The sequence below is a fragment of the Hydra viridissima genome, unplaced genomic scaffold (genome assembly GCF_058129835.1).
Source record: "Hydra viridissima isolate aposymbiotic clone 2 unplaced genomic scaffold, HvirCarnegie_v1 scaffold_12, whole genome shotgun sequence".
Lineage (NCBI taxonomy): Eukaryota > Metazoa > Cnidaria > Hydrozoa > Anthoathecata > Hydridae > Hydra > Hydra viridissima.
In genome coordinates, this window is record NW_028324311.1 from 8,537,801 (window position 1) to 8,551,849 (window position 14,049).

Consider the following 14,049-nt stretch of genomic DNA (forward strand, 5'->3'; position numbering starts at 1 on the left):
TTTTGACTTTTTAAAAAAATTTTGCAATAAATTTGTCTCTAAATTTATTTCATATTAAAATTTACCTATTTAAACTCTGTTTTTTTTTTAAATAAAAATTTTATTACCAAGGTTAATAGTTCTGCTTTAAAAACCTTATCAGCTAACAACAACAAAAATAGTAAATAAAAAAAAAATAATATAAAAAAAATATCTTAAAGATTTTACAAGAATCAGGTGTATTGTAAAGTCTAATTTTCAAATTTAAAAAAGTACCTTCATTAAATCGCATTTAATTTAACAACTTGTAGTGAAGTGTAGAATCAAAAAATTCCTTTCAGTTAACTTTTTTCTATATATTATCTTTAAAAGCCATAAAGCATGTAACAAACAAGCAAAGTAACATTTTATTTGTAAGCATGTTACTTATTGAAACTTACCTGTTTTTATTTTTATGAATGCATTTTAATGTAACACAACATTTAGTAAAATATCTGCTTTTTTCATTTAAAAAGTAAATTTTTAAAAATGTAAAAACAGTATTAGGCCATCAAATGTCTGTATTTTTAATTATAAAACAAAAGTGAAATTTAGAGTAAAATTTTATAAAGATGGTTTGAAATAAGCCTGTTTCAAATACGCTGTTGTTCATTAAGCTTATTAAATGGCTCCATTTGTTTTAATGTAGCAAAGAAAGTGTTGTTCTCTTATAACTTCTGTAAATTGTCTACTTTGTTTTATCTATATAAAATGTGAACATACATTTAAAAAATATTTGTCAAAACCTTGTCAATACTTTGTCGATTTTGCTTAATATTTAAGGCAAACCTTTACAAGATGTTAAACATCAAATAATTACCAGCCATACTGCTTAATAATTAAACTCAATAATTTAAGTTCATAAAGCTTCTGTGTTACTTAAACGTTTTTATAAAGAGTTTAATTTTAAAATTTAAAATGTAATCTTAATAATTATTGTATTCAAAATTAAAAACAATTTAGGTATTTAATAAAATTTCCTATGAAAAAAGGAAGCATTATGTAAATTAATGTAAAATCTTGTTTGATTATAAAAGGTTGTTTAAGAAAATATTTAGTTTTTTAGTGTGTTTTATTTTAAACATTTCAGTTTTTAAAAATCTAAATTTTTATAAAAAACAAAAAAATTTAAAATGAGTGTTTTCTGTTTAGCTTAATAAAAAAATTTGTGAAAATTAAAATGGATGATTTAATTCATTTGGATAAGTTGATAGAGGAGCAAAAAAGAGTAAGCATTTAATATGGACAATTTTTTTTTCTTTATTTGCATGAGTTGCTATAGAAGATATACAAGTAATGCTTTCCTTTGATCAAGGTTTTGGAGCAGAATAAGAATGTGACAAAGCAAAGGTAAGAACTAAAAAGTTTTATCAACTTTTTTTAAAAAATGATTTTAGGATTTTCATTTTTCTGATAAATAAAACTAAAAACAATATTGATGGAGTTTTTTTCTAAATTAAGTTATTTAATGAACATTTATCAAAGCCTATTTATAATTCTCTTTTTTGTAATCTTTATTTTTTTGTATTAACAGAGTTTTCCTCAAAATAGTTGAAAAAAGAATAACTTAGCATAAGTATCTGCTTTAAGTGTTCAAATCTTATTTTATACTTTCTTGCCAAAAAAAAGTGCTAAAAGTATTTAATTCTAATAAGACTCATAAAATTAAATTAAAATCAGTAATAACAGTAAATTCAACAATTAGTTTCATAAACAATTTAAATTAAAAAATAGTTATCCCAATATTCTAGGATACATTTAATGACTTATATGTATCATTTACATTTTGTTCATGCATTCAAGTATTCCACCATGCTCCATCATAATTTTTCTCAGTTATTATAGATGCTGGTAAATGTTCAAGTTCAAAATATTAAAATAATTTTTTCTATGGAAGTTTTTAAATTATTTCTTAACAAATTTGGTTCAATTCATCATATACCAACATCCTATCTTTCAAATTTCATAAAATATTTAACAATTCAGCAAGTTTATAGAGTTGTAATTCCACCAACTATACTTCAATATAAAGTAAAAGTTTTTCCCATTTATGAGTTTAAAAAAATGTATTTTGTGAATTTAGGAAAGAATGTTATTCCATGTTTAACTTCAATCCAAGTTTTCTTACTGAAATAAGACATATTAGCTAAATTTGCCTTTATAGCTGTATTTGGTATTGCATCCAAGCATATTGAGCCATTGTTTTTTGGAACAGTTAAAATGTTTAAAATCCACTTGGATGGAGCTCAAATGTGTTCTTTTAGGTAACAATTATCCTTAATTTGTTAAGGTTATTGTCCTAAATAACGACATTTGGATCAGTGTATATGTGATACGCTAATTTAACTTTAAAAGCTAAGTTAGTGTATCACACCTGGAGGCCAAGTGGTTTTGATTAGAAGTTCTTCCACACTTGTAATAAGATTGTTAGTTATTTGTTTAAAGTTGAAAACTGCTCGGAGGATGAGTTGAGATAACATTTTTATAGGATTTTTAATTCCTACCTGTTGAAACTGTGTGATGGCTATGCATAATCTTTGCTAATCATGCTATTCACAAAGTATTATCTAAACACCAATACTTATCTCATACTTTTTATTCCAAAATGAAGTGATCTCATTACACGGTTTAATCTTTTTCAAATTATCAATCTGGCTTAGGGCTGTTTTAAGTAAGTTAAGTAGTTAAATAATTGTTTAACCAATAAGTAAATTTATATAAACTTAAGTAAAATCTAGCTATTTTTTGTTAAAATAAACAAAACAAAACAAAACAAAAAAACTTTATATTTCAGAAAAGATTGTATAAAAGTAATCCGATTTCCAATTTTGTATAAAGTTACTCTAAAAATAAAATGTTACCATTTTTTTGGGAGACATTTTGATGATTTATTGGCTTTGTTTTACTATATTTGCTGACTTAAATACATTTTGTTGAATAGATTGCCAGCTTTCTCAAAAAAGTTATTTTGTTTTTAATTTTTGATTTAGTTCTAGTTGTTTATTATCTTGATTTATCTAGTTTTATTTTATATATATTTCTAGTAGTAATTAAAAAAAATTAAAGTAAATGGGTGGAACCTTCAAAGAAAAGATTTTCTGAAACATGTATCAATTTAAATAAGGGATCAAAATATTGTTAAGTGCAAATTTTGTCTTTCAAATTTTGAGACAAAACAAGCAACAGCAGCATTACATTATCATTTAAAAAAAGTAAAAAATGTAAAAATTAAAAAAGTAGAAAATATAAAGATTAAAAAAGTAATGGGAGTTTCTCGCCATACTTCATCGTCAGGATCAACTTTAAGTTCAAAATCAAGCTCTAATCCAACTTTCAATTGTTACCAGTTTTTCCAAGAAAAAATCTTCTGAATTTGTTTTGGCTCAAATGGTTGCTGTTGATCTTATTCCCACTTATAAATTATCAAAAGATATTGCTGTTCTAAAAGAATGTGCTGCTCAAGGTCTTAAATTTCCAAGTTCATAGCAAGCTGTGACTTCAATGTTTTTGGAATATGGGAAAAAAACTTAAAAGAAAGATGATTTGTCAAAAATGGTTGAGAATGATAATAGACTTTCATTGACTATGGATGAATGGGCCTCCAATAAAAATCAAAGATATATGTGCCTAAACTTACTCTTGTCAAATAATTCAGTTCAAGTCCTTAGAATGATGATGATTGTTGGCTCAATGGAGGCTGAAGATGATCTTAAATTGATTAAAGCAAAGCTTGAAGATTTTGGGCTAAAACTTAACATTTATATTTTTGGAATGCTTACAGATAAAGCCAGTATAATGAAAAAACTAGAAGATTGTCTCAAATAATTCATCAAATATGTGTTCCTGATGAAATTCACTTAGCAGTTGTTGATATACTTTGTAATAAAGCAAACGATCTAGTAGAAGATAAAGATTTTTGAAATGAAAGCATAGAAGAGGAGTCTGAAAAAGTTTATGACGATGATAATGAAACTACAGTATTGTGAAAAAGTTAAGAACCATTAAATGAAAAAAAAATTTTTTCAAATAAATTTAATTAATTTTTGTTCTAAAGATAATAAAATAGTCTTTTTTTTCAAACATATTAAATAAAACATGAGAAAAAAGATTTTTTTTTTTTTTGAAAATTAATAGAACCTGTAAAAATAAGGATTAAATATTATATGTTAATTTTTTTTTGTATATTTTTTTTTGTGGAAAAGTTAAGAACCATAAAGAATTTTTTGTGCTAAATGCGGCAGAAACATCTTTTTTAACTTATTTTTACCTTTTTTGTTTAAATATTCTATCAATGACCTGAGTCATTACCAAAAAACCAATAAAAGTATTTAATTTCAAACAAAAAAAAATTCTTTTCTTTTGAAAAAATGAGCAAAAAAGCTATTACCTATGAAGATCGTGTAAAAGTGGTGCATTTTAACCAGGAAGGTAAATCCGCTCGTGAAATTGGAAGAATAATAAAGCGATCACATTGTTCTGTGCTAACAATCATCAAAAGATTCAAAGAGATGAAATCTTATGTTGATCGCCATCGTTCTTGAAGACTGCGTTTGACGACACCCAATGATGATTGCCTTTTAATCAGGTTGGCAAAGAGAAATCAAACCATGCTGTCGCATGAATTAAGAAGGGAATGGAAGCTTTCAAATGGACGTCAAGCATTGGCATCACTTGTGCGTAGGAAACTATTGGCTAACAATACGTTATGGAAAAAAGCTGTTCTAAAAACGCTACTTACCAAACAACATATAAAAAAGCGAAAAGAATTCTGCCAAAGCGTCAAAGAATGAACCAAACAAAAATGGAGGACAGTAATGTTCAGTGATGAGATGAATATCGAGGTTGATAACCAAAAAAACCAAATTATTATTCGCAGGCAGTCTTTAGAAAAATATAATCTCGATTGTATCGTTTAAAGAACAAAACAAGGTAGCGGGTTGGTTGGAATATGGTGCTGCATGACATATTATGGTCTCAGTATGTTTAAATTATTTTCATGGTCGACTCAATATTTTAAGTAACAACTTGTTACCATCAATTGAGCAAAGCGTTCTGTTCATTTTCAAGCAAGACAATGCACCATGTCACAGAGCTAAAATTGTCTCTGAATGGTTCGAAAGCAAAAATATTGAACGTTTAACTTGGCCACCGAATAGCCCAGATCTAAATTGAATTGAAAATCTTTGGAGTTGGCTTGATAAAGAGATTGTCAAGAAAGCAACAAGAAGCCTTGAGGAGGTGCGCAATATTTTACCAGCAATACTTGGAAATGTTCCAAAACATGTTTTAGAGAATTTAATAGACTCAATGCCAAATCATATAAATGAGTGCTTAAAAATTCATGGTAGAATTACGTGGTATTAGGTAAGAATTACTGTTTTTTGTTCTGTGGTTCTTAACTTTTTCACAACTTTTTAAATAAAAATTACCTACAAAACTTTAAATACATATTTTTTATTTGTTTAAAAGTTTTTATCATTATTATTATTTTTTGTTTTGTTTGTCTATTTTATAAAATTTATTATTATTATTTTTTTTACTAGAAAAATATATTCGGTTAAATAAAAATTAAAAAAAAAAAATTATGATTTGTTTTTTTGGTGGTTCTTAAATTTTTCACAATACTGTAGTTATCAAAGCAATATGTAACTTTATCTACTTTTAACTTTAACTAAATGTAACTTTATCTACTTTTAAATTTATAAATTTCCAAAAGTCAGAATATATTTGAATTCATAATTCTTAATTAAATATTTTATATGATCCGAATTTTCTAGATGGCAAGCAATTTTTTCCTACTTTTCTTTTGGGTCTCTATTGGCCCTTGACATCTGTGTGTGGCTTAGCACAAGGGTTTCTAAAAAACATTTAATTTCCAAAATAGTCATTTTCAGTTTTTTATTTTTGCAAAAATGTTTTCTATTTTTTAATGTATTTTTTTTTTTTTTTTTTAATTTAACTACTTTTTTCATTCTGTTTTGTTATATTATTCAATCTATATTTAAATTAACAATTTTTTTAGTTAAATGGCTTATCAGAGAATTATCTTGTTCATTATTATCAACTTTGTTTACATGATCACCAAAATGACATGTTGCTATTTCGTGGCAAACTGTACTATGTTTTAGATGGAAAATTCAAACTATCCTTCAAACTTCTTAATAAATTTATAATGCCTATATTCCAATGCCAATCAGTTGTTTTTTCCTTATACTTTCATGTAATTCTTAACTAATGTAATCATTTAATTGCAAAAGCTTACTCAAAATGAACTCAATTACTTTATTTACTGTTAAGAGTTAACACTACTGTTGGAAGTTTTATATGAGCTAAAGCATTTTCTAGATGATTTACTTATGTGAATCGAGCTCAAAAAGGGTTTTGAAAAGACAATTTTTAGTCTTAACGAGGAATGATCATTGTAGAAGTTGAGTTTACCTATTTTTGATGCTAACATGTAATTAAATTTCAAAGTCCTCAATCAGAGTCAAATTCCTCAATGACTTAATTTAAATGTATAATTTTGAATCCTTGAATTTTGAATAAGTTCCTGCACTTTTCATCACTTAATAAAAATCAATAACACAAGCTGGCATTAAAAAAACTTATAATGATTTTTGAAAAAAAGTCATATCACTTGTCATTAGAATCTAAGAAATTCATTTTTTAAATCTAATATCTGTGCATTTTAATATACTAGCAAATGTAAATAAAATTAAGTAGACAGTGGTGATAAATAGCATCTTCAGTACTGATATTTATTTTTCTTCTTTGCTTACAGCTGTTTGTTTTCTTTCAATCAACATTATCTTACTTTTTAACTTTTTGCCTGTGTGCTTTAAGCATGGCTGACCGTGGTTGTAAAAACTTTCTTAACAGTTTTTATTATATGTGGTTAATTTGTAAAATAAAAAACAGTTTGTTAAGTTAAAATCCATAATAAAACGTAAGGACAGTTCCAGCTAAGTTTTTTTTTTTAAATTAGGCTGTTTGCCTCATTTTAAAATGCAATCAAGGTCATATTGTGACCTTAATTGTTTTTGAAATGGGGCAATGTTTCTTGCACTAGCAAAATATGTAGCTGACTGAAAATTTTTGAATTTGTGTCTATTGAAACAGTACTTCTAATGTGATTTAAGATAAAAATGTTGACTCAAAATACGCTAGAAACAAACTGTGAATGCTATGAGGTAAAACGCACTAATATTTTTTTCAAAACAAAGAAGATTTTGTTTTGAAAAAAATGTTAGTGTGTTTTATCTTATTTCAGCTGAACTGTATTTTTCTATTTCTAAGCTTATCAAATAATTCTCTAAAAAGGTTTCCTGGTAAACGACCTTTTTTTTTTCACAGACAGAATTTACAAGCTGACTATTGCAAGTTGAAGGATAGGCTCAATACACTTGCTGATCAAACATCACATAATTTCATGGTAATTTATAAACTCATGGTTTTCTTTTTTTTTTTTTGTAATATCAAATATGCTAAGTCAAGTTTTTTATAATATCAAGTATGCTAAGTTTATTTTTACTTTATAGATTATATTTTCAATATTTAATCATATCATTCCTTTAACAGAGTCACAATTTTATTTTAAAGTCTACTTCATTAGAAGAAAAATGTGGTTAAAGTGTCAATAAATTTAGTCACAAAAACTGAAACTAAAGGTAAATGTTAAAAAAAAGAAAAGAAGGGATTTAACAAAATTTACACAAATTTATCTTTTTAAAAATCACCAGAGCAAAAAGTGTCTGTTTTTTATTTTGTTCATCCTTTCAAGTGCAATGACAAAAAATATAGTTTTAAAGATATTTCTCTACTGCAATTATTATGATTGAATTTTTTGAACCCCCTAGGGTATTTCCCATGGCTCCATGAAGCTATAAAAAATATCTAAGCTCAATTATTCAGAAATTTCTATAATTAGTAAATCAGAAAAATATTGTCCATGTATGATCTGTAGATTTTTAAAAATGTGCAGTAGTTAATTATTCAGATTTGAATCTTGAATGCATGAATGAAATTGCATCCAAGGGTATATCTTCTTAATTTTTGTCTATGAAAGCAAAAATGTTACAAGGGTATATCTTCTTAATTTTTATCTATGAAAGCAAAAATGTTACACAAAGTTTAGTAATTTGTATTTTTTTATTATCTTCTTAATTTTTGTCTATGAAAGCAAAAATGTTACACAAAGTTTAGTAATTTGTATTTTTTTAATGGTCATTAGCAGTGTTGTGAGTTACTTATAAATGGTGACTGTTTAAGCTTTTATAGGCTCAAAACTAATCAGTAACATAAATTTTTTAAATTAATGGCAGTTACTGCTCTTGGCTTTTTGAGTGTATAGTTTTTTATGAAGCTGTTTGAACATTTATCTGATAAAAGTTTATAGTTAACACTTATTTGTTCTCTTAATTCTTATACAAACGTTTTTTACATGTTTGACATTTGATAATAGAAAAAATCTGCTTCCTGTTTAACTTTTCTGTTAACTCTTTTTTAAAGCCATTAATCATATGGTGGAAAAATGCCCAGTGGTCAGTTAAAATCAATAATTGCCTTATAGCGCATAGATTTAGTCTCCTAAAATAAGATCCTTTACCCTAGATAGTTTTATTCAATCACAAAACAAATTCTAAGAGAAAAATTTAACAACCTCCTCTCTAATGTGCAATAAATGGTGCAGTATTATTCAAAGCCCTTCAATGTTTTGCCATCATCATTATGCATATCATTTGCCAGTACAATTTGCATGATTTTGTATGAAAAATACAACAAACACAAAAATATTTGTGTGTTTATTGTTAGATGCATTAGGCTTCCAAATTTTTATTAATCATGAAACCTTCACTACCCATCATCCTCATTGCCGGACATATGCACACAACCGTCACATTGCCACTTCCATGCTTTACTGTGTAGATTATAACCAATCAATCAACTTTAACATTTAATGACTATTACCAATTAATTTTTAAATGGTAATGTCATTAAATGTTAAAGTTCTTTATAAAGTTTACTACTGTGGAGATTAAAGTTGAAATTTAATGAGTTTTTCTTAGCATGAATAATGTACTGAAATGATTTTTTAATTACTGACACTGAACATTTTCTTTTTGTTTTGTTTAAGAACTAAATTTAATTGGGTCAAATATTATTATTTTCTTATATATGATTTCAATTTATTCATTTTTTGTATGGTATGCTTAAGCAGTATTTTAGAAGATAACATTTAAAGATAAACTAACATTTAAAAGTAAATCAGCCAATATTCAGGTAGGTATCAAGTCATTTAGTTAGTTAAATTTTGATACAAGAACACTGTAGCAGTTGTACTGGTGCTTTCCAACTTGAGCTCAAAGTAGTAAGTTTTAAATCCCTTAGACACAATGTTTTTTATTAAACACAATACTAGTAAGAAATAAAACTCTTAGAATTTTTATTGGCTTTATAATTGAGTCTCGTAAATATTAAAGTATGTGGATTTTAAGAAATATCACTTATGTATTTTATCAGCATTAAACCAAATTAACCTTATTTCAATAGGTTCCAATTGGTTCAGTTGGTTTTTTCCCTGGTAAATTATTGCATACAAATGAAATCATGGTTTTGTTGGGAGATAATTGGTTTGTTGAGCGCTCAACTAAACAAGCTCAAGAAATAATTAATAGAAGGCTAAAATGTTAGTCTTTTTACAAAACTTATGTTTTGAATTTTCAATTTAACAATAGAGTAGAATTTTTTAGATTTTGATTAAAGAATATTATTTACTTAGGCTACTTTTTTTTCTCTATAGTGATTAATGCTCAGTTAAATGATTTAAAAAAGGAGTACGATAACATAAAATCACAGCAAGATTTTGCTGGTCATTTCAAGGAACTAAAGGTAAAATATCTGTTAACAAGTAAAATTTAAAACATATTTGTTTCTGTTGAAATAAATTTAAATAAATAAAAATGTTACAAAAACTAAATAGTAAAGAATTAGCGGAAGTTCCTTGTTCACCCTTGCAGTTTTAATGAAATAATGAAACTTTTAATCTTTAATTCCTGTTTAAACTCTTTTTTATTGATATTTAAATACATCTTTTTGGATTTTACAGGAGACAGAAGACATTCAAGAAATCAGGGAAGAAATTCCCCAAGAGTTACCTTATAGTAAAAGTATAAAAAATGAAGATATTTTAAAATTTTATAAATGCTTATTAAAGTTGAAGTTATTTTTTGAAAAATAGTTTCACAGATTAGTGTCATGATAATTTTTCATTTAGGCAAAATACGCAAGGCCCATGTTCCAAAGCATAACCTTTTTCCAAGATGTGTTGATTTGAAAAAGGTTGTAAGTAAAGATGTTACAATAAATCATGATGAACTTTTAGCTCGATTGAATGAGTTAGAGCATGAAGAATTTATTGCAGAAGAATTAGAACATATAAATGCAATGAATATGCTGAGTGTTTCCGCTAACTGCAAAGAATTAGATTTAAACAGTGAAGAGCGTCATGTTAAGTTTAAAAATGTAAATGAAAACTTTGATTGTCAGAAACAAGATGATGTGAGCTCAAACAAAGTAAGACATTGTTTTATAAAAAATTTAAATGTTTTTATTGGGTTTAATAATAAAACTATACATTCTTTAAAAAAAGGTTTTCTATACCAATACTAGGTAATAATTTTTTTTAAACAAGCACAGTTTAATAATGCAACAAAGTGTGTTTAAAGTTTGATATAAAAGGGTTTTTGGAAAGTTTTCTATGCCACTTTTTAGTTATATCTTTATTAAACAATTTTTATGAACATAACATTAATAAAATATAAAATGGTTTTTTTCATTCATTCATAGTCTTCCTTTTGATTGCTTTAATGATATCCAATGATTTTCATAAATTTTTTGAAATCATATTATAACTTTTCAAATGCAAGAATCTTCATCTCCATGTCTCTAATATGTACAGTACAAAATGAGCCCATACTCATACTGTACTGTATGGATAGTTGCTTATAGCTGTCTGCTTTTCAAGTCTAGTTAATGACAGGTGTCTAAAATCATGAATGTAAACCATGTTCTATCTTTCAACTAAATGATTCATGCAATAATGCTTAATACAATATCTATCTTCCACAAATACTATCCCAGAAGTTACTGCCTGCATTTTTTAATTAGAAGCATCAAGATTCACATGTGAGATTAATGGCTACTCTTTATTGTTTTTCCTTTAGTTAATAATTCTAGTTTAAGGTTCCTAACATTCTAAAACACCTTGGTCTTTTTCTGTATATCAGTAAGGAATTCAATTTCAATTACGGTAGTAGTGAAAGCTTTTGAAATTAAAGATTTCTGGTTGTTGCCTTTTCCTTGTGCCTGTTTGCAGGTTTCACAATGTTTTAAAGATGTCCTCTTAGTGTGTCTTTAGTAATAGTACTTATCCCAGATTATATTTCAGGTACAGTGGTCTTTTCACTTCTCCTGATCTTTGAATCTCCCAGTCTAGTTTCTGATAAAAGTAATAATTCATAAAACAAGCAAACAAAAAACAACAAAATCTTGTGAAACCAATAAAATAAAGAAAACAAATCACATCCTAATACATTTAGACTGACAGTTTTTAATCCAGACTTTGCAGATTTTGTTCATTATGTTATTGTTTCTCTTCAGAAATAATTACACTATTCATAAAGCACATGTGTATTATACATAATCAAATAGTTTAAAGCAAAAATTTTTAAAGAGACTTTTGTATTTTTATGCAAAAGCATTAAATAATTTTTATTTAAACATTATTTACAATATGATGCTTATTTTATAGTGCGGTAAAATAAATATATTGCCTTAACTATTAATTAACAATAAAGTTAGATCACTTATAAATAAAACTCACTTTTTAATAAAAAAAATTTTCTAAAATCTTTGTTTATGTGCAAATTATGGAAAAAACATGTTTACATAGATGTATTTAACTATTACAGTCAATTAGAGCCATTTTCAAAATGATCAGACTTATAGATAAGAGTAATTACAGACTGCATCAGTAAAATCAAGAAAAAATTTAAATAATTAAACTATGCTCATTTATAGAAGCATAGATGTATGTAAAACCATTTAATAGAAGTATGAGTGATATGTAAAAGCATTTCATAGAAGCATGATTGATATGTAAAAGCATTTTACAGAAACATTAGTCAGATATAAAGGCATTTTAAAGAAGTATGAATGATATGTAAAACTATTTTAAGTATTTTGATTTTTTTTTTACTGGAAATTAATGTACAGTATATTTTCCAGATGCATAAAGGGTACACTAACAAACTAAAAACTTAGTAAAAAAAGAGGGATTTTTGTTTTTATTTTTTGATTTATTGTTTTTATTTTTTATTTTTGTTTTTAGAATATAAATTATGACTTTGAAGCTCAAGAGTGTCCAGTCTTTAACTCACCAGCTGATATATATGAAAAAGTTTTTCATTCACATCAGGATTCAGATGACAAACCCTTGAAATCAATACTTAAAAAAGACAGTAGGTCCAATTCAAGTGAAAACTTAAGGTTGAAGCCTATATTAAAATCATCTCCTGAACATAACTCTGTATCAATGGAGCATTTGGTTGATGATCGCAAAATGATACTGAAAACTCCCCCAGATGCTCAGTTTAGTGAGCAAAGGCCTGGAACACCTGAAAATATGCTTGTTGATGACCCTAGATCTATCCTTAAATTGCACAATGAAACTTTCCGCTCTAAACAATGTTCTGAGATTCATTCTGATGATATCTTTGATGCTGCTAAGATATCAAATTTTGAGCAAGTAATTGATGAAAAGCGTTCTATACTAAAAAATTCAAAAGAATATGTAAGACCTATGACACCAGATGATGAGTTGCACAAAAGCATATTAAAATCTGAGCCTAAAAAAGTTGTAATCAAGTCTCCTGAGTCAAATCAAATTGGTACTCAAAGTGACCAACCTGTCAATTTTACAGATTGTAAAAGTGCTTTCAAGAGTCAAAGAGTAGGTTGATGTGTTTGAATTACAAAAAATATTTCATGTGTGATAAATGAAACAAATCAGTCCAACATCTAATTATAATGTTCCTTTATTTTATAACTAATTTAATTTAAGATTATATTAAGGAGCTTATCACTTTTACCACCAAAAACTCTTTACCAGAGTTATGGTGATGAAATGCTGCGTGCAGTTTGAATAGGCTAAAGACTCTGTTAAGTTCAATTGGCTTAAAAAACAATGTTCTAAAAGCAAACCAAAAACATTGATGTATTTTGTGATTTAGATTTACTGCACTGTTATGTTTTTTTATTAAGATTAGTTGCTCTTTTTGTTTCAGGCATTCTCTGGAACTGTTTTTGAACGAAGTATTCAATGCAAACCATCCGAAACTAATCAGCAAGTATGCTCATAAACTATAATAACAAATGTTAGTGATGCTTTTTTAAATCTAAAAAATACATTTTTCTGTTTTAGTGTTTGAGTTATGACAAACCTATATCAAAATTCAAAGCTTCTCGATTGAAGAAATGAAAGATTCTAAAGAAAGTTTCTTGACAATTTAGTTATTCTTTTTAACTGAAAATTGTATTTTAATCTTCTTTCTACTATTTCTTCTTATCATTTTCTTTTATATTCTTAGACAAATCTTATATTTTTTTCTTAAATTTACTTCCTTTTTTTGGTATTTTAAAAATATTCTAACCATATTTTTTTTATGCTCAATATTGTCACGAGCCAAATTTTTATTTTAGGTTAATCTATAAATTCTACAATTATTGAGTTGTTTTAGCTGAATCAATATGTATTGTAGTTTACGCTGATGAATATTTGAACAGCAATCTCAGGAATCAACTTTTAAAAATACATTTTTAAAAGAAATTGAATGTTTTTGTTTTTGATTTTTCATTATAAAATTATGAGATATTTGCTTTTAATGTATAATAATCACCGTTTTAAAATTTTTGATCTTCCTGATTATAATAGTTAAATAACTAATTTTTTTAAAATAGCAGTGATATCAAAAC

The 14,049-nt window shown here is 26.2% G+C and overlaps 1 protein-coding gene across 2 annotated transcripts; it reads left to right on the forward strand.

The window, feature by feature from the left end:
• Positions 1–938: 938 nt before the first annotated feature.
• LOC145194445 (uncharacterized) lies at positions 939–13,903 on the forward strand. Of its 2 annotated transcripts, XM_090068039.1 has the most exons (10): positions 939–1,246; positions 1,334–1,368; positions 7,372–7,450; positions 9,568–9,703; positions 9,818–9,906; positions 10,124–10,184; positions 10,292–10,590; positions 12,407–13,027; positions 13,362–13,424; positions 13,499–13,903. In XM_090068039.1, exons 1-10 carry the CDS (start codon positions 1,199–1,201, stop codon positions 13,553–13,555), a joined length of 1,488 nt encoding a protein of 495 aa, XP_089924165.1. In that variant the 5' UTR covers positions 939–1,198; the 3' UTR covers positions 13,556–13,903. The 2 variants fall into 2 exon arrangements, with proteins under 2 accessions (XP_089924165.1, XP_089924166.1); XM_090068040.1 differs by lacking the exon at positions 7,372–7,450 and having other exon boundaries at positions 1,166–1,246.
• The last annotated feature ends 146 nt before the right edge of the window (positions 13,904–14,049 follow it).

Bases quoted from the DNA above. Each gene is read 5' to 3' on its own strand.
- LOC145194445 (XM_090068039.1), top strand. From the start codon at position 1,199: ATGGATGATTTAATTCATTTGGATAAGTTGATAGAGGAGCAAAAAAGA. The intron at 7,451-9,567 runs GTAATTTATAAA...TTATTTCAATAG, and splicing joins AAACATCACATAATTTCATG to GTTCCAATTGGTTCAGTTGG. The intron at 9,704-9,817 runs GTTAGTCTTTTT...TTTTCTCTATAG, and splicing joins AATTAATAGAAGGCTAAAAT to TGATTAATGCTCAGTTAAAT.